This window comes from Salvelinus alpinus, chromosome 4 (genome assembly GCF_045679555.1).
Source record: "Salvelinus alpinus chromosome 4, SLU_Salpinus.1, whole genome shotgun sequence".
In the NCBI taxonomy this organism is placed as follows: domain Eukaryota; kingdom Metazoa; phylum Chordata; class Actinopteri; order Salmoniformes; family Salmonidae; genus Salvelinus; species Salvelinus alpinus.
Genome location: NC_092089.1, coordinates 52,923,653 through 52,949,253, shown reverse-complemented (window position 1 = coordinate 52,949,253; position 25,601 = coordinate 52,923,653). Strand labels below are relative to the sequence as shown.

Genomic DNA, 25,601 nt, shown 5'->3' with positions numbered 1-25,601 from the left:
GATGAAGATTAAATAAGGATTGTTAAGTCTTGAGACAAGACAACATATTTAAGTGCCTTTGAACAGGGTATGGTAGTAGCCAGGCGCACCGGTTTGAGTGTGTCAAGAACTGCAACGCCGCTGTGTTTTTCACACTCAACAGTTTCCCGTGTGTATCAAGAATAGTCCACCACCCAAAGAACATCCAGCCAACTTAACACAACTGTGGGAAGCATTGGAGTCAACATGGGCCAGCAAACCTGTGGAACGCTTTCGACATCTTGTAGAGTTCATGCCCCAAAGAATTTAGGGTGTTCTGAGGGCAAAAGGGGTGCAACACAATATTAGGAATGTGTTCCTAATGTATTGTACACTCAAGTGTGTATAAATGGTGTGTATAGACAGTGTGGACAGTATATGAATAGAAAAGTTGTGTACAGCACTAGTATATATAGGATAAGCCATGACTAGAATACAGTATATACACATAAAGTTAGTAAAAACAGTATGTAAACGTTATTAAAGTGACCAGTGTTCAGTGACTTTATGTACATCGGGCAGCAGTCTCTTAAGGTGAAGGGTAGAGTACTTTGATGCACCTGTACTGTCTCACTTATTTAACAGTGACTGTTTAGCATTTAGGTTGTGGCTGGCATTCAGACCTTGAATCGTTCAGTAATTCTCAATGGAACATATTGTCTTCAGCACCTTTGAGAACAGCACCGTTGGCTCTTAGTTTTTCTGGGGGGAGGATGTGGAATAGAGGCGACAACTAAAGTGTTACAACTGGTTTTAACTTTAAGTGGCTTAGATTGTAACGTGTGGACCGGGGGAAATCTTAACGTCTGAGATATTCACTCTCTCTGATACAATACAATGGGCTTCTGTCATAGGCATTAGGCAGTGTCATGCTCGCACAAATGTAGGCACGGCGTTCACCATACCTGTTGCGTTTATGCCTGACTTGCTGTTGACATGTTGCTCAATCCATATGATGTCCATGTACAGCAGACGATAACTGCTTTGTGATAACTCACATAGGCACGGTTTAACTTACATATAGGGCTATACTCTCCCCGTGTAAAAGCAACACCGTTTACTCAGCGATGGCAGTGTGTGTGTGTGTATCTGCACGCGTGTGTGTGTTTTGATAGCCCCTCATTTCCCACCTCATCCTCTTATGATCAAGGTCAATTATCCACTTACAACGATAGTCAGTCACTCAACCTGGTGAGCTATGAGCTGTGAGTTACGTAATAACCTGTAATTGTGCTGTCAATCATCCTTCCTCATAACTCCAACTCAATCCTCTATTATTCTCCCTTTCTATGTATTTATTATTCCTTTTAGTCTCTTCTGGTATCTTGTCAAATGAAAATTAATTTGAATACAGTGAGGGGCTTTTTGAGGTAAAAAGTTCACATTAGTCGGTGCCTTTGTCCTTTGTTGGTATGTGCCCTGCACTTCAATTGAGCTTTTGTTGAGCCCACATTCAGAATTGTGGAACTTGCAACAGTGAGATTGAGACATGAGAGAGAGTGTAAAGCAACTCATAAATGATCTCTCTCTCTCTCTCTCTCTCTCTCTCTCTCTCTCTCTCTCTCTCTCTCTCTCTCTCTCTCTCTCTCTCTCTCTCTCTCTCTCTCTCTCTCTCTCTCTCTCTCTCTCTCTCTCTCTCTCTCTCTCTCTCTCTCTCTCTCTCTCTCTCTCTCTCTCTCTCTCTCTCTCTCTCTCTCTCTCTCTCTCTCTCTCTCTCTCTCTCTCTCTCTCTCTCTCTCTCTCTCTCTCTCTCTCTCTCTCTCTCTCTCTCTCTCTCTCTCTCTCTCTCTCTCTCTCTCAATTCAATTCAATTCTTTATTGGCATGGGAAACATGTGTTAACATTGCCAAAGCAAGTGAGGTAGGTAATATACAAAAGTCAAATAAACAATAAAAATGAACAGTAAACATTACACATACAGAAGTTTCAAAACAATAAAGACATTACAAATGTCATATTATATATATGCAGTGTTGTAACAATGTACAAATGGTTAAAGCACACAAGTTAAAATAAATAAACATAAATATGGGTTGTCTCTCTCTCTCTCTCTTTACTCTGGAAGAGTAAAAAGAGCCACTTCCTGTTGTGTGCTTAAGATCCCTGCCATGTGATAGTGTCAGTTGAAGCGGGCGTGGGGAATATGGTGGCTAGGCTCAGGCTGCTGGTGCTGATCTTGCTGATGTGAATGAACGTTGCTCTGCGGTGCGATTGTGTTCAAAGTGTCGACTCAGCTGGAGTGGCGTCAGTGGCAGCGCCGTGCACAATCACACACAGTGGCCCTCTCTGTCTGACATTTCAACAGACTTACATATGATATCACCCCATGCACACGCCGAGGTGCTTACTTACATAGAGACGCACACACATGCTGCAAGCTCTGACACATACCTGGAGATATGAATATGCAAATGTGTAACGGATCACTGTAGGTGAAGTGGCGTGCTTTGGCTATGCTAACGCTGTCTCTTTGTTCTCTCTCTCTCTCTCTCTCTCTCTCTCTCTCTCTCTCTCTCTCTCTCTCTCTCTCTCTCTCTCTCTCTCTCTCTCTCTCTCTCTCTCTCTCTCTCTCTCTCTCTCTCTCTCTCTTTCCATTTCTGTATTGCCAAAATAAGCATGTTGAACAATTCAATAAGATATAAAAGATATTTAGAAACATTTATCAGAATTAGTGAGTTACTCGATTTCATTTGATCTCTTTCTCTCTCTCTCTCTCTCTCTCTCTCTCTCTCTCTCAGGGTGAGGCCCTGCACAGGCTGTGCAGAGAGCTCACAGAGAGTGATGCAACCTGGAAGCTGCTGATGTGCTGAAAAATAAAGCCAAAGAAAAGCCAGCCAGTGAACTGAACAGGAGAGGGGACATGGAGTAACAGTGTCTGACTATACACAGCCGCAGATAGAGCTTGTTAATGTGTTGCCATATACCATGACGGATTCAGTCTGACACAGTGTAAGGTACCCGGAGATGTACGATTCCAGATAGCGCTGTGTAAGCTATTTCACAAAGGCCCCTATAGCAGGTGCAGAGACATCGACTGTGTTGGATTCACTGACTGTCAGTGCATGGCTGAAGACCGATAGATGGCATTGGATTCATTAAGAAAAGAGTGTTAGATGAACACGGCCTAAATAGCACTGGAAGCACCCTTACAGTTGGCAGTGGATGAGCACGGACAGATAGCATTGGGATTGGCTGATACAGACGGAGAACGCTAGAGCTAGATGAGCTACTGCAGATAGCAGTGTAGATCCACTGTTAGCGAGCTAGCGCAGGCAGGGAGTTGGAGTGGGAGGCATAGCACCATGAACCCCAGAGAGAGCGGAGGAGGAGGAGTGGAGGCCATGGAGACCCAGGCGGGAGGGCTGGCGTTGGGGGAGGAGGGTGGCAAGGCCAGCCATGGAGGAGATGGAGAAGAGGGGGAAGAAGACAAGGCCTCAGCCTACGACTGCAACGTGTGTGGCCGGAGCTTCCCCTTCCAGAGCTCTCTGTCGCAGCACATGCGGCGCCACACAGGTGCACGCCCCTACAAGTGTCCCTACTGCGACCACCGTGCCTCCCAGAAGGGCAACCTCAAGGTCCACATCCGCAGCCACAAGCTGCGCACACTCACTAGCCACCACCCCGAGGAGGCGGAGGATGGGCCAGAGGAGGAAGAGGAGGGGTCAGGTGAAGTGGGTGTGTCCGAGGGCCTGGACGGTGGAACCAGTCCGACGAAGAGCAGCTCGGCCTGTAACAGGGTCGTCAACGGAGACGCTAACACAGAAGAGGGCATAGGGAAGACGGCGGTGAGGAGCGTCAAAAGGGAGAAGTCGAGCTCTGAGCAGCGGCCATATTGCTGCCGTCTGTGTGGGTACCAGACCCAGCGCGAGGACCAACTCCTCAGTCACATCGAGAAGGTCCACATCACAGCTGACATGGAGGACGAGACTAACCCAGTGAGTCAGGAGGCAGTGGCAACGGAGGGAGAAGCAGGGACTCAGGTCACTGATGGGGCCTTCCCCTGTGAGACGTGTGGCCAGGTGTTCACACAGGCCTGGTTCCTTAAGTCCCACATGAAGAAACATGCAGGACTTTTTGAGCACTGTTGTCGGGTGTGCGGCCGCCGTTTCAGGGAAGCCTGGTTCCTCAAGAGCCACATGAAGACCCACACTGGCTCCAAGTCCTCCGGCCGGGGGAAACCCAAGGCAGACTCCCTAGAGGCCGCGGCCACCATCAACGACGTGGCCCAAGACCCAGAGACCAATGTGACCTCCACAAACCTTTACCAGGTTTGCTCCAAGTGTGGCAACCTGTTCCATGACAGAGAGAGCCTGAGGGCCCACGAGAAGGTCCACAACCAGGCTAAGCAGCCGACACAGGGCCAGAGACGACCTAGTGATGACGGGGACTCTCCCAGTGCCAAAAGGCGCCTCCTGGACTACCTCAGCCTCCGCCCAGCTGCCGAAGAAAAGCCCCAGGAAGAGAAGAGGCTCTTGGGCCAGAGAATCCCCGAGCTGGACCCAGTTTGTAGCTACCAGGCCTGGCAGCTGGCTACTCGGGGCAGGGTTCTAGAGCCTGTGGAGGCATACAGTATAAAGGCTACGGCAGGTGGAGAAGGGGATGAGGTCCTGGCTGGAGGGACCGTGGTGTACGAGAAGGAGAGCAGCCGCTACATCCTGGAGGGCCAGCAGAGGGAGAGACGCTCAGGGAGACGCAGCAGCACCAGCGGGGGAGGGGGTAGTAGCCACTACACCTCCCCAGGGGAGCACACCCCCGAGAGCCTGAGCGACTCGGAGTACCGTCCCTCCTCCCGCCAGGGCCGACGTCCCTCGTCCTTCCAGCAGAGCCAGACCAAGTCCACCGAGTGCTTCGAGTGCGGAAAGGTGTTCCGCAGCCGCCACCAGATGATTGTGCACCAGCGGGTCCACCAGAGGCGAGACGGGGGCAGGGGTTCCGGGTCCGGAGGGGACAACAGGGCAGGGCAAGGAGTGGACCGCTGGGGATCCACCAGTGACCCCGAATCAGGCTCCCCCAGCAGGCCCAGCACCCCAGGGTACGGGAACTCACCACCAGCCTCCACCCTGGGAGAGGACGCCCCTGAGATGAGCACCGCCGATGCAGTCCAACTGGCAGGTTAGTGAACAAACCTCGACTGTTAGTTCCTGACCCTAATATAAGCCTTCTGGCGGGTGACCTTAGTTGGACTAATGAGGGGGGAAATTGGGCAATATTTAAGAGGAAATAGAATGTAAACAAAACCCTTTCTCTGACAACAGCAAGTTATTTAGCTCTGTCCTCAACGCGCAGATGTTGTATGCAGATTTAGAATGACAACAGCCAAGAGATAAGCTTCAATGCAAGGAATATGTTAAGCATGCTGTAGGAGCTCATTCCTTTTCAAGCTCTTTCAATGCCCCTGATCTTGACACTCTCACTAGCAAACATCTGTTGGTGAGATCCCTATCATTGTGATTCCATCTCATCAACTCAGCCCCATATGGAGTGGGGACATGAGCCACCCTGTGGCGATAGTCGGAACTGCTTAGGATCTGTTTTTGAGTGTGCTTTACAAAAACAACATGATAGACTGCATCATGTCAGGTCATTATATTCTCATTTGAGTTCAAGCCACTGTTGAAAAGAACAAGACTGTTGACAAAAGCAGTCCGAGATGAAAAGTCAATGGGTGGTTTGATGAAAGCTTATGCTTTGAAAGTGGCATTACAATGGAGTTGGAATTTTCGGAATGCCTATCATTTCTTCACTCCTTTGAGCAATAAACACTGTGAAAAAAATCTTTAGCTATAAACACCGTGCGGGGGGGGGGGGGGGGGGGGGATCATGATAAACATATACATCTGGGTTGATTTAAGAGTCAAGATTGCTTGGTATGTATGTTTTGTTCTTCAGAAGGGTACAGACACAGGTATTTGAGTGGGTGTCAGTGTTAGCACTAACTTGTTGAAAATATGTCTCTGCTTATCATGGTTTCATACACAGTTTAAGAATCAGAGCTTAGTCTTTCACTCTCTTCCCTGGCGGTTTAGAATGGCAGAAATAGAAGTAGCTTTTCTTCGGGCTCGAGCAGTGTGCTATTTCAGCTTTTCCTGTCTCAGGAAACCCCCCCCTTTTATCTGTGTGAATATGTTTTTGCTCTCCTTTAAAAAAAAATATTTACAGTGAAAAAATCTGTATTTTTTTCTCCCCCTCAGCTTTCAACATGAGAATGTTTGAAAATTGAGCAGAGAGAAATAGAGAAATAGCATGAGAACAGCCAACCATAGACGTTCAGTAGACTAAAGAAAGAAAGGAGCACTTGTTGCTTTTTTAGTCGACATAGTGTCACACACAAGAAAAAAAATAAAACACTTTTTCATGTCTGTTGTGAACTTCCTGTTTTGTCATTCATGTACTAAATCCTCAGACAGAAACATGTATTTATTCAGTTAGTATGCAGAGAATGGATCTTACTTATGATATCCCTTAGGATGTTATGTGCAGTAGCCTATGTATGAGAACATTAAGAATATTAACTCATGGTAGTCGGTTTAAAACATAACTCAGGGTCATGTTCATTAGGTTACACAATGAAATACATTTTTAAATGTTCTACAACAGAAAATACAAATAAGAATTTCTTATTGGACAAGGACAGGTAGTCCCTCCCTGTTTTTCAGTTTTTTTCCCCATTTGATGCCAAATGAACAGGACGCCAGCTGTGGCAGTGATGGCCACATTTTACATTTACATTTTAGTAATTTATCAGACGCGACTTACAGTTAGTGCATTCATCTTAAGATAGCTAGGTGGGACAAACACATATCACAGTCATAGCAAGTACATTTTCCCTCAATAAAGTAGCTATTAGTAAAGTCAGAGCTAGTAAGGCGGCGACAAAAGTCAAGTGTGAGTGTTAGGTCACAAAACCTTTTCTGGGGGGGTGCGAGGGGGGGGGGTGATGTTGTGGGATTACTTAAAATACTCTTTGAAGAGGTAGAGTTTCACTTGTTTTCGGAAGATGGGCAGGGACTCTGCTGTCCTAGTGGGAGGGTCAAGAGACCAGAGGTAGCAGAATGGAGTGCTCGGGTTGCGGGTGTAGGGTATGAGTGCAGTCTGAAGGTAGGGAGGGGCAGTTCCTCTTGCTGCACTGTAGGCAAGTACCATGGTCTTGTCGTGGAACTAAGCTTCGACTGGAAACCAGTGGAGTGTGAAGAGGAGCGGAGTGACATGGGAAAACTTGGGAAGGTTAAACACCAGGCGAGCTGCAGCATTATGGATACGTTGCAGGGGTTTGATGGCACAAGCGGGGTCCCAGCCAACAGCGTAGTCCAGACAGGAGATGACAAGTGCCTGGATTAGGACCTGCGCCGCTTCCTGTGTGGGGTAGGGTCGTACTCTACGGATGTTGTAGAGCATGAACCTGCAGGAGCAAGTCACTACTTTGACGTCTGCAGAGAACGACAGGGTGTTGTACAGGGTCTCGTCAAGGTTCTTTGCACTCTCGTAGGGGGACACCGTGGAGTTGTGACACCGTGGAGTTGTGAACCGCGAACTGTGATGGAGAGGTCTTGGAGCGGGAAGGCCTTCCCCGGGAGGAAGAGAAGCTACGTCTTGTCGATGTTGAACTTGAGGTGGTGAGCCAACTTCTAAGTTAAGATATCTGCCAGGCACGCAGAGATGCGTTTCGCCACCTGGGCATCAGAAGGGGGAAATGAGAAAAGTAGTTGAGTGTCATCCGCATAGCAATGATATGAAAAATCATGTGAGGTTATTTCGGAGCCGAGTCACTTGGTGTATTGAGGGAAGAGGGCCTAGAACCGATCCCTGGGGGACACCAGTAGTGAGAGTACGTGGTGCAGATACAGATCCTCTGCACGTCACCTGGTAGGAGTGGCTTGCCAGGTAAGATGCAATCCAAGAGTGTGTAGAGCCTGAGACGCCCAGCCCTGAGAGGATGGAGAGGAGGATCTGATGGTTCACGGTGTCGAAGGCAGCGGATAGTCCTAGGAGGATGAGAACAGAGGAGAGAGAGAGTCATCTTCTGTGACACAGAGAAGAGCGGTCTCGGTTGAGTGAACCGTCGTGAAGCCTGACTGGTTGGTGTCAAGAAGATCGTTCTGAGATAGATAATGAGAGAGTTGGTTAGAGACAGCACGCTCAAGCATTTTGGAAAGAAAAGAAAGAAGGGATACTGGTCTGTAGTGTTTGACGTCAGAGGAGTTGAGTGTTGATTTCAGGGATGAGTTGATGAGGGTAGTGAGGAATGGGAGAAGGCCTCCAGAGATGGCCTAGAGAAGGGAGGAGGAGATGGGGTCGAGCGGGCAGGTTGTTGGGCAGCCGGGCCTCACTAGCCGCAGGATTTTATCTGGAGAGAGAGGGGAGGAAGCGGTCAAGGTGTAGGGTAGTTCTGTGGGACCACTGGACTCAATAGGCTGAGCGAATGAGAAGCGGATGTCGTCAGTCTTCTTTTCAAAGTGGTTGACAAAGTCGTCTGCAGAGAGGGAGCAGGGAGGCGGAGGGGGTGGAGGATTAAGGAGGGAGGAGAAGGTGGAAAGAGCAATCTCAGATCCCCTGTCAGACAGTCCGGTAACAGGGCCTGGTAGGACGTCCTCTGCCCTACCTATACCCTCTATGTTCCACTGGCTGGTTACCTAATCCCCGCTGACGCCATCCAGTCACCCTGATCCCTATCCTGCTCTCCACGTCTCAGGGATTTGTTATTTATAGAGACACTCCTAATGGACACACATACTCTCAGAGGACACACACACACCTAGCATGCACCAGCTGCATACCTCCCTGCGTCCCACTGCTGGCTTGCCTCTGAAGCTAAACAGGGTTGGTCCTGGGTGGGAGACCAGATGCTGCTGGAAGTGGTGTTGGAGGGCCAGTAGGAGGCACTCTTTCCTGTGGTCAAAAAAAAAAAGATCCCAATTCCCCAGGGCAGTGATTGGGGACATTGCCCTGTGTAGGGTGCCGTCTTTCAGATGGGACATTAAACGGGTGCCCTGACTCTCTGTGGGTCACTAAAGATTCCATGGCACTTATTATAAGAGTAGGGGTGTTAACCCCGGTGGCCTGGCTAAATTCCCAATCTGGCCCTCATACCATCATGGCCACCTAGTCTTCCCCAGTCTCCAATATTGGCTCATTCATCCCATTCCTCTCCTCTGTAACTATTCCCCAGGTCGTTGCTGTAAATGAGAATGTATTGTGAGTCAACATACCTGGTAAAATAAGGGTAAAATACAAATAAATGCATGTGCACACTCAGTTATACACACAAACACACACACACACATACTCACTCCCAGACAGGCTCGCCAATCAGATCAAGCGTTGAACGGCGATAGCCGGCAACCGCACAGCTGATGTTTTGGCGGTGTCGGAGGTGGAACTGCGTTGGAGCTGTCAAATGTGATCATTGTCACGAAGCCACACCAGTCCCACTCGCGTTGGAAGTTCAGAGCGAGAAAGTCTAGGCTATATAAAATAAATTAAAATCGTTAAACAAAATAATACGAATTTATATCAGCCTAATCAGGGTGTAGATTACATCTCACGTCCCAGTAAACAAGGCTGCATGGCTGCAAGATTTCTCTTAATGCGACTCCGTGCAGCCAATGGCAATGTCCGCTTTAGGGATACCGTGAGCCTCTTGTGGATTTGACAGCTCTTACGCCGTTCCACCTCCGACACGTCAAAACATCAGCTGTGCGGATGTTGGTTAAAGCGGATTTGATTGAATCGGTCCCCGAGTCATTCAAATCAGGGGTTCGTTCAAGGTTTGCACTGTTGACAATGTTGTTTATAGTTTGGAAATGCCAATGAACATGACTAGATGGCTGCAGGAGTGTGCTGCTCAGGTGATATCTTATCAGGTGATCAGGTCCATGGAGGTGAGGTGATACACTGCTGAGGAGTTGGCAGGTTGCCACCCTGTCCATCACTCTTATCATCCCCAGACAGAGACAGTATTTAAAGTCCTTTTTTAAAAACCTATTTACTATTTGTACAGGAGAACATGATCATTTTCAGGCCGTTACTTATGAAGTGTGGATAGTCTTTCTAAATGGCTGAGTAATGAAGGTTTAGAATGTTTGTATGGTTACTGTCGGCAGTGGAAATGGCGAGCGCAAGCCAGATCTGGTTCTGGGTTCCAGGAGTACCTGCATGTCTGCACTGCACGTGGAGGAGAAGAGCGTCGCTACAGTGTCAGTCTCGATTGCCTTGACTCAGAGCACTCAGAGAGTGCTGAGTGGGAGGGAGCGAGGGAGGCAGGGAGGGCGGGAGGGAGCAAGCGAAGGAGGGAGGGAGCGAGGGAGGTGTGCAGTTAATGGCGGACATCCCACCCAGTGTTTGTTTATGTCAGATGGATGTTATTTCCCCCCGTGGTTTCCCCTTGGCAGCGAGGCAGGTTATGGCACTGACAGCTCTATGGGAACCAGGGCTTTCCCCTCCTCAAACACAGACATGCACACATGCACCATCTACTAGCACATACTTTTCTGATAGTACGTTTTTACTCAATACAGTAGCTAACTATGTATGACTGAGAGATGTGGTTGTCTCACCTAGCTATCTTAAGATGAATGCATTAACTATAAGTAGCTCTGGATAAGAGCTAAATGACTAAAATGTCAAATGTAAAACACACTCACTCACGCACTCACGCACGCACGCACGCACGCACGCGCACACACACACACACACACACACACACACACACACACACACACACACACACACACACACACACACACACACACACACACACACACACACACACACACACACACACACACACACACACTCAGAGATTAGCCTCCAGCTCAACCCTGGCTGGGTGTTAGCCACTGCAGTATGTGGATAATAGGGAAGCCAAAATGAAAAGCAGATGGCAGTGGCATGTTCTAAGTGCCGCCTTAAGGGGCCTCGAGAAGTGTTACTGGACATTTGTGTGTGTTTTGTGTTTCTTCCGGTATGAGGGAGAGAGAGTGAGAGGTGGGTGATCAATGCTCTGGAGTAGTGTGGGTGTTTTTGTATTCATGTTTATGTGTGATAGATTGCGTGGGGTTCTGTTTATGTGTGGGTGCAGGGTGGATTCAGTATATATGCCCCCATGTGGCGAACATTGACAACTGCACTCTGAACTGAACAATAATATAAACGCAACAAAGATTTGACTGAGTTACAGTTCAGAAAAGGAAGTCAGTCAATTGAAATCAATTCATTAGGCCCTAATCTATGTATTTTACATGACTGATCACAAGTACCTTAAAAAGGAGGGGCGTGGATCAGAAAACCAGTCGGTATCTGGTGTGACCACCATTTGCCTCATGCAGCGCGACCTCTCCAGCGTGCCAGAGCCATCGAAGGTGAGCATTTTCCCTCTGAGGTCGGTTACGACGACGAACTGCAGTCAGGTCAAGACCCTGGTAAGGATGACGAGCATGCAGATGAGCTTCCCTGAGATGGTTTCTGGTAGTTTGTGCAGAAATTCTTCGGTTGCGCAAACCCTCAGTTTCATCAGCTGTCCGGGTGGCTGGTCTCAGACGATTCCGCAGGTGAAGAAGCCAGATGCGGAGGTCCTGGGCTGGTGTGGTTACACGTGGTTTGCGCTTGTGATGCCGGTTGGATGTATTGCCAAATTCTTTAAAATGACTTTGGAGGCAGCTTTTAGTAGAGAAATGAACATTCAATTTTCTGCCAACAGCTCTGGTGAACATTCCTGCAGTCAACATGCCAATTGCATGCGCCCTTAAAACGCGAGACATCTGTGGCAATGTGTTGTGTGAGAGAACTACACATTTTAGAGTGGGATTTTGCCTCCAGCACAAGGTGCACCTGTGTAATGATCATGCTGTTTAATCAGCTTCTTGTTATGCCACACCTGTCAGGTGGATGGATTATCTTGGCAAAGGAGAAATGCTCACTGACAGGGATCTAAACAAATTTGTGCACAACATTTAAGAGAGTTAAGCATTCTGTGAATATGGAACATTTTGGTGATCTTTTATTTCAGTTCATGAAACACTTGACATGTTGCGTTTGTATTTTTGTTCAGCGTAGTAATGCAGCCAATTTAAATACATTAATCAGGGTATCAAAAGGCAGGAAGACTATTTTCCCTTCAGTTATTCTTATCGTGATATCAGAAACCATGATCATACTCATCATTAGGCCTAGGAATACTTCTCGCATCAGAGTGAATTTCTACATGTTGTTAATTTCCCGATAAAAGACACTGTTTACTCTCGTATGTCGGAATAATCTGGAATGACACTCTTGTGACATGTACAGATGCACTGAATCAGATGCGAATGCCATACATTTTAGCCTATGGGAGAGTCTCAATTGCATTTCCTTGACTCTTGTCCGCTCTCCTGGCCTCCTTCTCAAAACCCATTGTATAAGAAAATCAGAATTCCCACCCCTCTGACCTCATGCTCCTATTGGTTTTGGGAAGGAGGCGAGTAGAGGGGACATGAGGTATCAATTCAGATTCTCTCCATATATTCTTATGGTTTGGTATTTAGGCCAACACTGTCACCAAGTGGTCATGAGGAAGCGCAACACCCCCCTTTTTCATTGAACATGACTCGATTAAACTTGTCAGCTACTATTTCAAGCATATCTCTAGGCAGATCAATGTTTTGTAGAATGTTTCATAGACGTTAGCAAGACAGAATGTTCATATAATATTTGTAGAATGCAGTGGTGTAAATGAACTAAGTAGAAATACAGAAAGTTCGGAAAGGAAACACCAAGTAGAAATATGTTTAACCATTTATTAAAGAATGGATAATGCCAGTCTTGCCGATATAGGCTCTGCTCCTTCAGGGTAGCTCACTGCCCAAGCAAAGCGTCAATATATAAAATGACCAACAAGCAGTGAGCGCGGGAAGCTATAAAAATCCCCCAGCAGGAAAACAGAACCTAACAGGTGGAGGCAAAAGAAGCAAAAGCATACTAGCAGCAAGTGGTAGCTGGATATGTGAACAGAACCGGTCAGTTTAAATAGACCACCATATAAGGCAGGCGTGATTGTTACTAGCATCTAATTGGTGCAATCTCAGCTGATGCGTCAGCTGAGGCAGGGACTCGGGTTCCGTTTCTGAACTGGCTTCTCTTTATTTGTTTTTTGCGTATCTGTACTTTTCTTTCCTACTTATTTTTTGACAACTTTTACAATTTACTCCACTACATTCCTAAAGGAAATATGTACTCTCTACTCATGCCATACATTTTCCCTGACATCCAAAAGTGCTCGTTGCATTTTGAATGCTCAGGCAGGAGAGCGATATGGTCCAATTCACGCACCTATCAATATAACGTGTTGTCATCCCTACTACCTCTGATCTGGCGGACTCACTAATCACAAATACTGGATTTGTATTTAGTATTTTATTAGGATCCCCATTGGCTGCTGCCAAGGCAGCCTCTACTCTTCCTGGAGTCCAAACAGGAATAAAGCAACAGATCGCAACCAAAAACATTGTCTACATCATTAATAAAACAATACATCGCACAAGACATTGTGAGCTATACAAATGTACACTGCTCCACAATCGCACATGTACAATGTACTAGTGTGTGTCTCTTTGTGCCATGAGGTGTTGTTTTGTCTGTTTTAAAAGAAATCAGATTTGAACGCTAGCTTGAGCTACCTGATGTGAAAGAGAGTTCCATGTAGTCATGTCTCTATTTGCTACTGTTTGTAATAATGTCTGTGTTGGAGTGTGCCCCTGTCTGTCCATAAAAAAATACAAATAAAATATATTTGTGCCATCTGGTTTGCTTAATATAACATAAAGAATTCGATGCAATTACTTTTTACTCAAATATGAAAATGTACTTTTTCCACCAGATACTTTAAAACCAGATACTTTTAGTAGTATTTTATTGGGTTACTTTCACTTTTACTTGAGTCATTGTGTATTAATTACTTTCACTCAAGTATGACAATTGAGTACTTTTCCCACCACTGGCCGAATGTTTCAGAGAAGTGACCAAACCATCTCTGTTCTGTTTTGCCTTCCACAGATGAGAAGCCTTACGTCTGCAGCCTGTGTGACTTTGTCAGCACGGAGTCCTCTGCCTTCCTGTCCCATCTACGTCTCCAGCACACCTGTGACGGCCGACCCATTCCCAACCCCAGCTCCAGCTCTGAGAGAGGCACCCCCAGTAGCTTCCCCAAGCTGAAGAGGGCCCTCCTCGACGGGCTTGCTCAATCCTCTGCCCCCCACCCTTACCTCTCTGTCCGGCCGTCGAGAGACAAATGCACCGACGGGAGCAGTTCACCCACTGACCCTCACCATATTGCTCCTCTGGACCTGTGTGTGAGAGCCGAGGGCCACAGGGGCCCGGCCTCCTCAGCCCTTCAGCAGACGGGCCTGCCCAGTCATAAGTGCTCCTACTGCTCCCACTCCACCCACTACCTGGAGGTGCTGTGGATGCACCAGACTGTCGCCCATCGCATCAACAGCAGCGCCCTGGCCCCCAAATGGGCCCTCCTGAAGAATGGCTTCAAGGGCCCCCGAGAGGGTTCGTCCTCCAGGAGACGCACGGGCCCTCCTCCCGCTCTGGATGGGAGGGAGTGTCCCCCGTTGCCCCCTGTGGTGCGCACCCCCCGCACACGCCCCCCATCGTTGAATGGGGGCCAGAAGAAAGACGTCAGGGACAGGGCAGCCAGTCAACCCAGCACCTCTTCCTCCTCCACACAAGGATCCTCTGCCTCAGGCTCCCAGAGTGTGCGGCCTCCCAGGCCAGGCAGCAGACAGAGAGGCGAGGCTGTGCCGGATCAGGGACAGCGCTCTCGCTCCAACTCCAGGCCCAGGGTGGAGATCTACCCACGGGGAGGCTCCTTGACCGGCTCCCTGGAGAAGAGCACTGCGGCCGGGGCTCCCCAGCGACCCTCAGCCCCTAGCCCCAGTGTTGGAGGAACCACCAGGCTGGTGGATAGGTACATGTTGCCTCAGGAAGGCCTTGGATTCATGCTGTCCAGCAAACATGGCCTGGCAGAGTACAGCAGAGCCAGAAGCTCGCCTCAGCCCCAGCCCAAGTCCAGCAGCTCCCAGTCCCACACCCAGTCTCACCCCCAGTCCCAGGGCAGACCCAGGGCAGAGCGCCCAGCCCACAACACCACCACGGCAGGCCAGGGCTATGGAGCCTCCCACTCCCAGACACTTGGGAGCGCCGTCCAGGTATCCTCCACCTCTTCCTCCTACTCCTCCTCAGCCCAGCATGTGGAGGTGAAACAGGAGGAGGCACGGGGGGTGGAGACACCAGAGCTGCCCATGGACATCTTGAGCTTCCTGAAGAACTGTAACTCCAATGACCTGGCGACGCTCTACCACCGCTGGGGCGCCGCCAACCCCCTACTGGACCCCACAGGTAAGAGCCAGGGCAGAGCTATGAAACAACCTTAGGTCCTTTAAATAGATAGGAAAATATGTTTAGCGAACTTGGCACATGACGTGGACACAAAATAACATCAAGAAAACAGAGGGAACGTCCACTCATTGTTTGCCACTCTCACAAGAGATCTTTAATGACGGTAAAGTCACCCTCTGGCACAAAACTCAACCTTCTCACAAACAGTGAGAAAAAAATGACATTTTTTCCACATTTAGGCCTGCTCTAATACTCAGATCCTCAGACATGTTTTTCATCTATGCAGCCTGTCAGTGCTGTGATGAGAAGGGGAGACATTGAGAAGGGTAGTAGGGATAATGATAAACATGCCTTAGGATCATGTGTTTAGAGGAAAGGCAAAATGTCAGGAGATGTTGAGCAGACCTTTTTTGGCTCGCTGATTGACAGCTCATGTCACATGTGGCGGGGAGCTTCACTGGACTGGATCTGCCAGCAGGACTGGCCCCTGAGGTGGTCAACACAAACACACGGGCTCAGTTCTGTACACGCACACATGTATGCAGGCGTGCACACACACCGCGCACGCACGCACACAAAAACACTCGCACGCCTACACACACACCATCTAGCAGAAGATGATTGATAGACAGGCCGACTGGCCAGTCTGACAGGAGCATAAATAATGAAAGGGAGATGCATTAAAGTAGCTGTGTGTGTGCTGACCATGTCAGAATACATGTGTGTGTGTGTAGGAGCACACAAGGTACTGTATATTGTAAAAAGGCTGTATCTGGGGCAGTGTGTGTTCTATATGTAGGGAGCAATGGCGGCTGGTGGGATGCGTTATAGGAGGACGGGCTCATTGTAATGGCGGCAATGGAATACATGGAATGGTATGAAACACATCAAACATATGGGAATCACACGTTTGAGTCCGTTCCATTGATTCCATTCCAGCAGTTACAGTGATCCCGTCCTCCTATAACGCCTCCCACCAGCCTCCACTGGTGATGTTATAACGGTGAAAGATGTGGCAGGACCTTCGTGGGTCTCTGTTCTGCAAGGCATATCTCCGCTCTCCCGGTGACCTGTCGCCAACTGTTTGGTTCAGGGCTCCGGCTGATGATACTCCCACAGACGGGGGGGGGGGGGGGGGGGGGTAAGAGACATAATAATTAACCCAGCAGCAGCTGCTTTAGAAATGGTGATTACCAAAACATCCTGAATTTTCCCCGTATTCTGCTGCTGCTTTCCTAAGGTCAAGTGGGCCTCTGCTTAAGACACCCAGCTGGCAGGCTTCTATTCCTCCCCATGTTCCAGAGAGAGAAAACAGCCTGGGAGGCAGACGTATGACATCGCTGTCACCCGTCCAGGCAGATACCGTCACGCTCCGCCTTAGCCCTTTGAGTCAGATGCTATAAAGTGACCTTTTTTTGAGAAAGCCAGGATGTGTGTTGTTTGTGTGTGTGTGTGGCAGAGGGGTGGGGTGTGTGTGTGTGTGTGTGTGTGTGTGTGTGTGTGTGTGTGTGTGTGTGTGTGTGTGTGTGTGTGTGTGTGTGTGTGTGTGTGTGTGTGTGTGTGTGTGTGTGTGTGTGTGTGTGTGTGTGTGTGTGTGTGTGTGTGTATGCATTAGTGTGTTTAGTCCAGCTCACTTGTCTTTCATTGGTGCCTCAGAGGGAGAGAGAGAGAGGCTTGTGGGTCTGGCTGGATGTTTCCTGGGGCCAGGCAGGGTTAGATCTGCCAGAGACACTCTCAGTCACCTCCCCTCCCCTGTCACCCATACCACCAGCGGGTACCACGAGCCCAGGTACATGCCAAGGCAGGGCTGGGAACTCACCCCCTCACTCACTGCACACACCCCAAGGGCTTTTTGGCTGGCAGGGGAAGAGGTCATTGGAGGGGTTGGTAGTGGCGGTGGTGGGGAGGACAGGGGATATGTGACGATGGATGGACCAAGTTGGTCTCTCTCGTCTTCCTGCTGCCTCCCTGCATCCTGCATCACCGGATGACACGCCGGTGATCTTTTATATCCCCCTTCTGCACATGTACCCACACGTACAAATAAACAGAACTCACTCTCTCTCTCTCTCTCTCTCTCTCTCTCTCTCTCTCTCTCTCTCTCTCTCTCTCTCTCTCTCTCTCTCTCTCTCTCTCTCTCTCTCTCTCTCTCTCTCTCTCTCTCTCTCTCTCTCTCTCTCTCTCTCTCTCTCTCTCTCTCTCTCTCTCTCTCAAACACACACACACACACCTGACATGTGACACGCGGGCTGGGCAGCGGAGCGGGCACATCACAGCCGGGGCGTTTTAATTGGCTGTAATTTATGCAGCGGCCGTGTAGCTGTGTGTGTCTGCCTGTCAGAGCCTGAGATGATGCTGTGTGACAGCTGCAGTCCAACCCCTGGAGCTAGCCTCCCATAATGACACATTAGACATACTAATGATGCTTCCCTCTCTATACTCTACTCTTCTCTACTAGAGTTGAGGCTAGCTCTCTCCAGCCAGAGACGAGAGACTAGTCTGACCACGTCTGTCGGCGTCTACTCCTTTATGGCCCTGTGTTCCATTCATATACTTCCAATCAATCAATTACACGTGATTATAAAGTCCTTTTTACATCAGCAGATGTCACAAAGTGCTTATACAGAAACCCAGCCTAAAGCCCCGAAGAGCAAGCAATGTAGATGTAGAAGCATGGTTGCTAAGAAAAACTCAGTTGAAAGGCAGGAACCTAGGAAGAAACCTAGAGAGGAACCAGGCTCCGAGGGGGTGCCAGTCCTCTTCTGGCTGTGCTGGTGGAGATTATGAGAGTACATAGTTTACGTCATTTTATGTATTGTTCGTCGTATTAAATCCCTCCCAAATGAAATCGCTCAAGGGGAGAGTTCTGCCACCACCTGTCCTCTCTGGAAGGTCATGCCATCTCTGTCTTGACCTGTGCCGGTGGATATTATAAGAGTACATGGCCATTAAGGCGAGATCGTTCTTCAAGATGTTCAAACGGTCATAGATGACCAGCCGGGTCAAATAATAATCACAGTGGTTATAGAGTGTGCAACAGGTCAGCACCTCAGGAGTAAATGCCAGTTGGCTTTTCATAGCTGAGCATTCAGAGGTCGAGGCAGCAGGTGCGGCCCTTCATTTAGTCCTTCACTTCTATCTCTCCTTTTTTCTTTCCATCCTCCCATCCATCTCTACATCTTCATTTTGGTCATCAGGTTTTTTGTGTGGATTTTCATTTTTTTCTCTCAATTCCCCATTCCCCTTACTCTTCCTTTATCACCCGTTCCCTGTTACCTCTCTTTCTTTCTTCCCGTATCCCTCTCTCTGTGTCGTCACAGAGGGTGTGTGTTTTAAGATGACGTTTTAGCCCATGTTCCTCTCTCTCTGTGTTGTAGGGATGCTGAGGTCTCAGGTTCGACAAGGGGAATATGGCTGCCAAGAGTGCGGGAAGAGCTTCAGTCAGCCCAGTCACCTCCGCACACACATGAGATCCCACACAGGTAAATGGGGATTAACACAGACACACACACGCACACACACACACACACACACACACACACACACACACACACACACACACACACACACACACACACACACACACACAAGCACATACATACGCAGGTGTGTGAATACACATGCACACGTGCACATGTATGTGCGCACAAACACATATGCCTGTACACACACATGTGTACACACACACACACACACACACATACACATACAATCACATATCCAATACTGAACATCAGTACCATTCAACTAGATTATTTGTTCATTTGCGCTCCTCGGCCTGTGGGTTCATTCTTTGCCCTCGACCAGAATAGCTGTCTGTAGGTTGTAAACGAATATGATTTGCTGACCTGTGACAAATATTATACATTATTAATCACCTGTCAGTTAGAGAGAAGGAATTGTGCATGCTAGTGAACCATAGAATTTGTCCATCATGCCAACATATGTCTCCCATTATCACGCATCCTTGTTCAGCAGCCAAACCAGTTATTGTGCCTCCTTTCTTATCTTTTCCTCTCCTCTGCTCCTCCTCTTCTTTGTCCTCTTTCTCCTCTCCTCTCTGGTCATGTCCATCAGTGGGGGCCAGCTGTAATAGGGGTAGACAGTGAGATAAGTAACTTCTTTATGGAGAGTGTGAATGATTTGTGGCACAGCCAGTGATGCTAAGTGACAGGAGCCAAACGGTAAGTGATGCAGAGGGAGTCTTCTTCCCCCCCAGCATCCACTGTAAACACACATGAGCGTTTGCAGGCATGCACACACACACACACACACACACACACACACACACACACACACACACACACACACACACACACACACACACACACACACACACACACACACACACACACTTTACCCCCTACACACACACACCGCACAAACACACACACACTGCACAAACACACACACACACAGAGAGAGAGTGAGCTGTAATTAATGTTGTCACCGATGGTTTTATTCAGCATGGACGTCATCCTCACGCGAAAGGCCAGTCACCCCGAGGCCTCCCATTAGCATGTCTGTGTCATATTAAATCACTGGCTTCACTCCACCAGGTCTCATCATCATCATCATCATCATCATCTAGCTCAACTCCGCTCTGCTGTTGTTGTGTTGTCTCTCTCTAACTAACTGGTCGTTGCTGTGGTGATGCTGGCGAATGGAGACTATGAGCTTTTTTTTTAAACAAGTACCCCCCCCCCACCCCCCCACCCTCCTTCTTCCCCACAGTCGTGTTTGATTATAACGGACTCCGAGGTGCTGACGCTCAGACCAACCCCTCGGAAGCTCCCAAACAAGTATGTTGTTCCCATCGATTCACGTTGGGTTGCTGCTTCCCATTGCTTATGCCCGTTAGTTTTGTGTGCATGTGTTTGTCAGTGCATGTTTGCTGGTGCTCATGTCCTCTTTGTTTTATATTCATTCTGTTTTTTTTTCACTATGAGTTATGTGTCCTTCTGGAATCATCCCCTTTCAGACTACCCATATTTCTTGTTGTCACTATGTCACCAAGTGACTAGAACCATAGACAGCAACAATACAGTTCCGGTAGTCTGTCCCTGTGTGAAGGATTGTCCCTGAGAACACACAAAATGTCTCTTTTCTCTCTGCATCAGATGAAAGTTTTCTGAGAGAGAGGGGGAGAGAGAGAGAGGGTTAGGTGAGGTAAATCTCCTCTGCTTTGACATTCGGAAAGAGCCAGGTCTGCAAGCCGCACCTCCATCTTAATGAATCACCCATCCGCAAATTTATCGCAACGCTATGAATGATGGGAGCAGAAACAGCGTCGGGGTCCAATTAGATGTAGTGTTGGCGGTGCTTTACAGTGACGATAACCTTTAGTGTAATTTAGTGCACCACTCCCATCCAGCCTCCCTCCCCGCCTCTCTTCCTAACAGGACGACGGTGTCCTAGAGGTGCTCGCTTTCCGCTCACGTCTCAACCTGCCCGCCTGATCGCCTGGCTCTGCTTTTAGATTCTGCGTGATTAATTGTGCATTTTTGTGGTTTTATTTCCCCCACCGCAATATAATGATGTATGATAACACACATATGTTTCTGTTTCTTCTTCAGGTAACAGAGAGAGAAGAGAGGTTGAGGGCAGAAGGAGTCATTTGTTTTCCCCCATTTATATTCTTCCATTTATCATCGCGATAATTAGGCGCAATTAAATGGCACTGTCATTTGTTTAGTTCAGGTGTGCTGTTGCTTATTTATGTGATGGCGTCAGAGCCAGTTGTAGGTCATTCTAATTAGCAAAGCGAGTGGGTGGGGCCGGCTGATTGAGGGAAAGAGAGAGAGAAATGAAGTAGGACTTCACTGACATCAGGGTTGCATGGCCCTTTTCCACACGCGTCAGGCTTCTCTCACAGGAGACGAGGGCAGGTTCATGTAGGTTAGAAAAGAGGAAAGTGAACTTGTTGTTTTTGGAATCAGGTGCGGTATATTTTAATGGTTTAGAAGTCTGTTGCCATGAGGTTTCATGATTTGGGGTTAAATTCGTTTTTTGTGTGCCTGTTTTGTGTTATAACTGTGTGTATGTATTCATGTCTTATTCATTGTACCGTTTAACTACAGTCAGTCCCAGCATGGTTTACGTCATTTTATGTATCGTTCCTCGTATTAGATCCCTCGCAAATGAAAGCGTTCCAGGGGAGATTTCTGCCGCCGCCTGTACTCTCTGAAAGGTTACGCCATGTCTGCCCTCTGTGTGACCTTTGAACTCTATGTGTGACCTCTGTGTGTGTTGTTGTGTGTGTGTCCCAAAGGGGAGAGACCGTTCCGGTGCCGCCTCTGCCCGTACCGAGCCTCTCAGAAAGGGAACCTAAAGACTCATGTCCAGAGTGTCCACCACGTGCATTTCGACAACGCCCAGTACCCTGATTACAGACCACCAGGACTGGGCCCCGAGCAGGAGGAGGAGCAGGGGGACTGGTTCTCACCCACCACCACCAACCCACCCCGACCTAATAACAGACCCACCAGCGTGACATCCCCAGGGCCTAAGATAGAGATAGAGACTCCATCCATATTCCCAGCTGTGTCAGAGACACCACCTGACAGAGTGACATCAGAATGAACTCACCCCTATTGCCCTTTTAGATTAAATATTACCAGGACTAAATGTGTTTTAAAATAATAAATAAAAGGATTTCTTGGAAAGAGAAGAAAAATCGGACACTGTGCAACCAAATGCTGTTTTTTTCCTCTGTGGACCCATGGGCAAGGATGGCATGGTGGCATAGCGACGCCCCTATAGCTTTCAATTGTCCTATTTTCCCCCCCATTTGATTTAGATTGTGATGAAATGGTTTTGTGCATTCCTCAGGACACTGATCCCTTAATAACACACGGCAGAATGGAGCAGCCAAGTTGGTGATGTTTACACTGACTGAACTGAACTCACTTAGCTAACCCTCCGATTGCAGCTGACTTGACAAGCTCAAGACGGTGTGTGTGTGTGTGTGTGTGTGTGTGTGTGTGTGTGTGTGTGTGTGTGTGTGTGTGTGTGTGTGTGTGTGTGTGTGTGTGTGTGTGTGTGTTCTATCCTCTCGAGCACCACTATGACGAGTCCAGTATGAGTGGCTGTAGTGAAGTGACCACTACACGATCTGACTCCGAGGCTGTTTGGCCGGTCATTAAAGAGTGAGAGAGTGAGAGAGAGAGAGTGAGAGAGGGCTAATGACAGTGTGAGAGGAGGTGCCTCCTTTACTGTTCATTAAAAAGAGTGCGCTTTTAATGGGGGGTATGAACGAGCGTGCTGTTTTAACGGTCGTTCAATTATTGGGAGAAGAAGAAGAGGCCGTTTTCTGATCCCTCTGATCCGAGCGTAGTCCTCCTCCCACACCCACACCTCCAACCTCAAATTAGACCCACTTACTGAAACCTCTTAGCAGGAATAAAGTGGTCGGACTGTTTGGTTCAAGTTGCCCTTACTCTCTTTTCTACTTGAATAAGAGTACACTCCTAAAAGCTAGTCCTCACAACAGTGGCTTTTTTTGGGGGGGAAGGTTGAGAGGTCAGGCGTCTAGAGCTTTCAGGGAGCATTGTTGGAGACAGTGTTTTGTTTCTGATGGCTGCGGAGCCGTCGCAGGGTTGGTGTGTGTGTGTGTGCGGCTTGTGTGTGTGCGGCTTGTGTGTGTGTGTGTGTGCGTGTGTGTGTTTTGCCCCTTCTTGATTACCTCTGCGTATTAGACTCCCTTTAGACGCTTTGCATACTACCTCCTTTGCAAAAAAAAGCTTGTTTTGGTTTTTGTACGGCCAGGTATGAAGTGAGGACCAAAGCCATGCTTATATACTGTATATACCATATAAGGAGAGGCTTCACTGTAACCATATGTGTGATGTTTTTCTCAAAGTTGCATTCACCCTCATAAAACGCCTCCTGGAGTCATAGCCATGCCTATGACTATTGGATTACCTGTTCGTTAGGGCAGACACCAAAAAACATTTTTGCAACGGAAAACAAAAATGAGCATTTCTGATTGGACAAATCCAGAAGTGCCCTTCCTGTTTCAGTCCACTTTCTTCCGTTGGGTGCCTAATGAACACAACCCAGGTGAGGTGAATCTCTAATAAGTTAGTAATTCTTGTTTTGTTGCATGGATGTCAACATGTTCGTTCAGACAAGCAGACTATTGGTCAGACAGTCTTTTTGAGCAAACGTATACACGCAAGGCCACATGCACTGTACAAGACACTGCAAATGTCAAAGTGTGAGACAGATAGAAGTGAATAATTATCAGCTGTTTAGAATTAAAACCAAAAAAATTGGGGGGGATTCAAAGATATGTAATTATTATGTCATGGGACATAATACTGTCTACTTTGAGACCTCGGTAGTAGTTTTTACATGAACACAAGATGAAACGATTTCTGTGTCAGTTTCTTTATATGGTTGATTGAATATGCATACAACAGTGTGCTTACGTATACCGACACATACTGTACGTGTATATTAAAGATGAGGATAGTCAAATAATTGTAACGGATATTATAGCCTATCAAGTAGTGTCCTTAATAATTAGTGCCCTTAAATACTGTTGTACAGAATTACCCTTTAAGATTAACTCCTAGAATACACATTTGTACTCCTAAGTGTGATTTAGCAAATATGAGCAGACCACACGGGAGTGAGAGAGTGAGTATTTGTCACAGCGTTAGATACCAAATGGCATTTCCGGTGCACTTAGACTATGTTACTGCTTTAACCCGTTTAACTGTCTTCATTTCATTCAGTCTTTGATTGGTAAAGGTGGTCCAGTTCAATGTCACCTCTGGTTTTTAATCATTATTGTTCTATTATTAAAGATATCCATGATTTATTTAATATCATTTGCTATGTGTTTTTTTTTGTTTTGCGTTTGGTTTGTATTACACTGCTCAGTTCAGTTTTCGAATGGAAAATGATAGGCGCATAAATCGTTTTCATAAAGAGTGTGTTTTTAGTCTCTCTCTCTTTGCTAAAAAGTAGAACTTCTTCAGTAGATAGCCATGGTTACCCTCCCAAAGAATGTGGTGGAAGTCATTATTTCTATTTGGTTGGGGTTTTAACAATGCCTCCAAGTTGTGTGTGTTGGCTTTTTATTTGTAATTAACTACATTGTAATTTTTCCGTAGAGGACATTATTTGGAATGTATTTGGTTGACATCTGTATTTATTAGTTACAATGATCAGAGCAGAAGCAGACAGGAGTTGTTTTATTTGATTCTTTTCAGACTTTGTTTTTTTATACTTCGTTTTCACTGTCCCCGATGTGAAAGCTCTACCTCGTCTGAGACCTCCTCAGTTCTGTTAAAGTTTTGTACATCGTTGCAGAAAATGTAAAAGTCATCATGTCCACATTAAATACACGAACATGGCACCATTCAACCGGTTTCATCAGTCTCCCTTGCTTGCATGTGATAGAATGAGCAGCATCCTATTGGGATCTGCAGATTAAATACTCTAGGCTCCTGAATGTAAAAAAAAAAATGGCACAATTTACCCCGCTCTCCCCTACTGCATCAGGAGTCCTGATGCAGTAGGGGAGAGTGGGGTAAGTTGTGCCTTCTTTTTTTTTACACTCAGTATGACTCTGTCAAGAGAAATATAGTATTCTTTCTAACAAAGATATCTACATATATTTCAGGATTTTGTGCATCTCTGGAAATAATCTGAATTCATGTTACCATTACAGTTTTGAAAATGTAGCTTGTCCAATAAAGTGGTCTCTTGACATTTTTAGACTGAATTAATTATTCCCCACTACCTTTTTAAAACCATGTCTATGTTAATTTCCCAAATTCAATTCAACATCACTTTTTTTTGTCTTTTAATCATTTAAAGCATATTTTAACACAGGCTTAACACCTAACAGACACTTTTTTTTAAAACACTTTGAACATCGTTCCAGCGACAATGCCTTGCATTACACCTGGGGAAAAACACTTCAATTTGCTCAACTTGCCATTGGCTCAACTTACCCCAAGGCAAACATTTTGGGGTGGCAGGTAGCCTAGTGGTTAGAGCATTGGGCCAGTAACCGAAAGGTTGATATATTGAATCCCAGAGCTGACAAGGTAAGAATCTGCCATTCTGCCCCTGAACAAGGCAGTTTACCCACTGTTCCTAGGCCGTCATTGTAAATAAGAATTTGTTCTTAACTGACTAAAAACATTTTGACTATATTAGCCCACACAGCTACAAGGATGCACTTTCATGCT

General features: G+C 47.3%; 1 protein-coding gene across 3 annotated transcripts in view; it reads left to right on the top strand.

Annotated features, from left to right (window-relative positions):
- The window catches only part of LOC139573945 (zinc finger protein 516-like), a 65,833-nt gene extending 40,717 nt beyond the window's left edge, over positions 1 to 25,116 (top strand). Inside the window, exons 2-6 of one of the 3 annotated variants that reach the window (XM_071397952.1) lie at positions 2,757 to 5,130; positions 14,044 to 15,393; positions 18,771 to 18,875; positions 20,128 to 20,195; positions 21,665 to 25,116. In XM_071397952.1, coding sequence (XP_071254053.1) covers positions 3,321 to 5,130; positions 14,044 to 15,393; positions 18,771 to 18,875; positions 20,128 to 20,195; positions 21,665 to 21,724 — 3,393 coding nt within the window. In that variant the 5' untranslated portion in view covers positions 2,757 to 3,320 and the 3' untranslated portion in view covers positions 21,725 to 25,116. The other 2 variants (XM_071397951.1, XM_071397950.1) reach the window with 2 other exon arrangements.
- Positions 25,117 to 25,601: the final 485 nt, after the last annotated feature.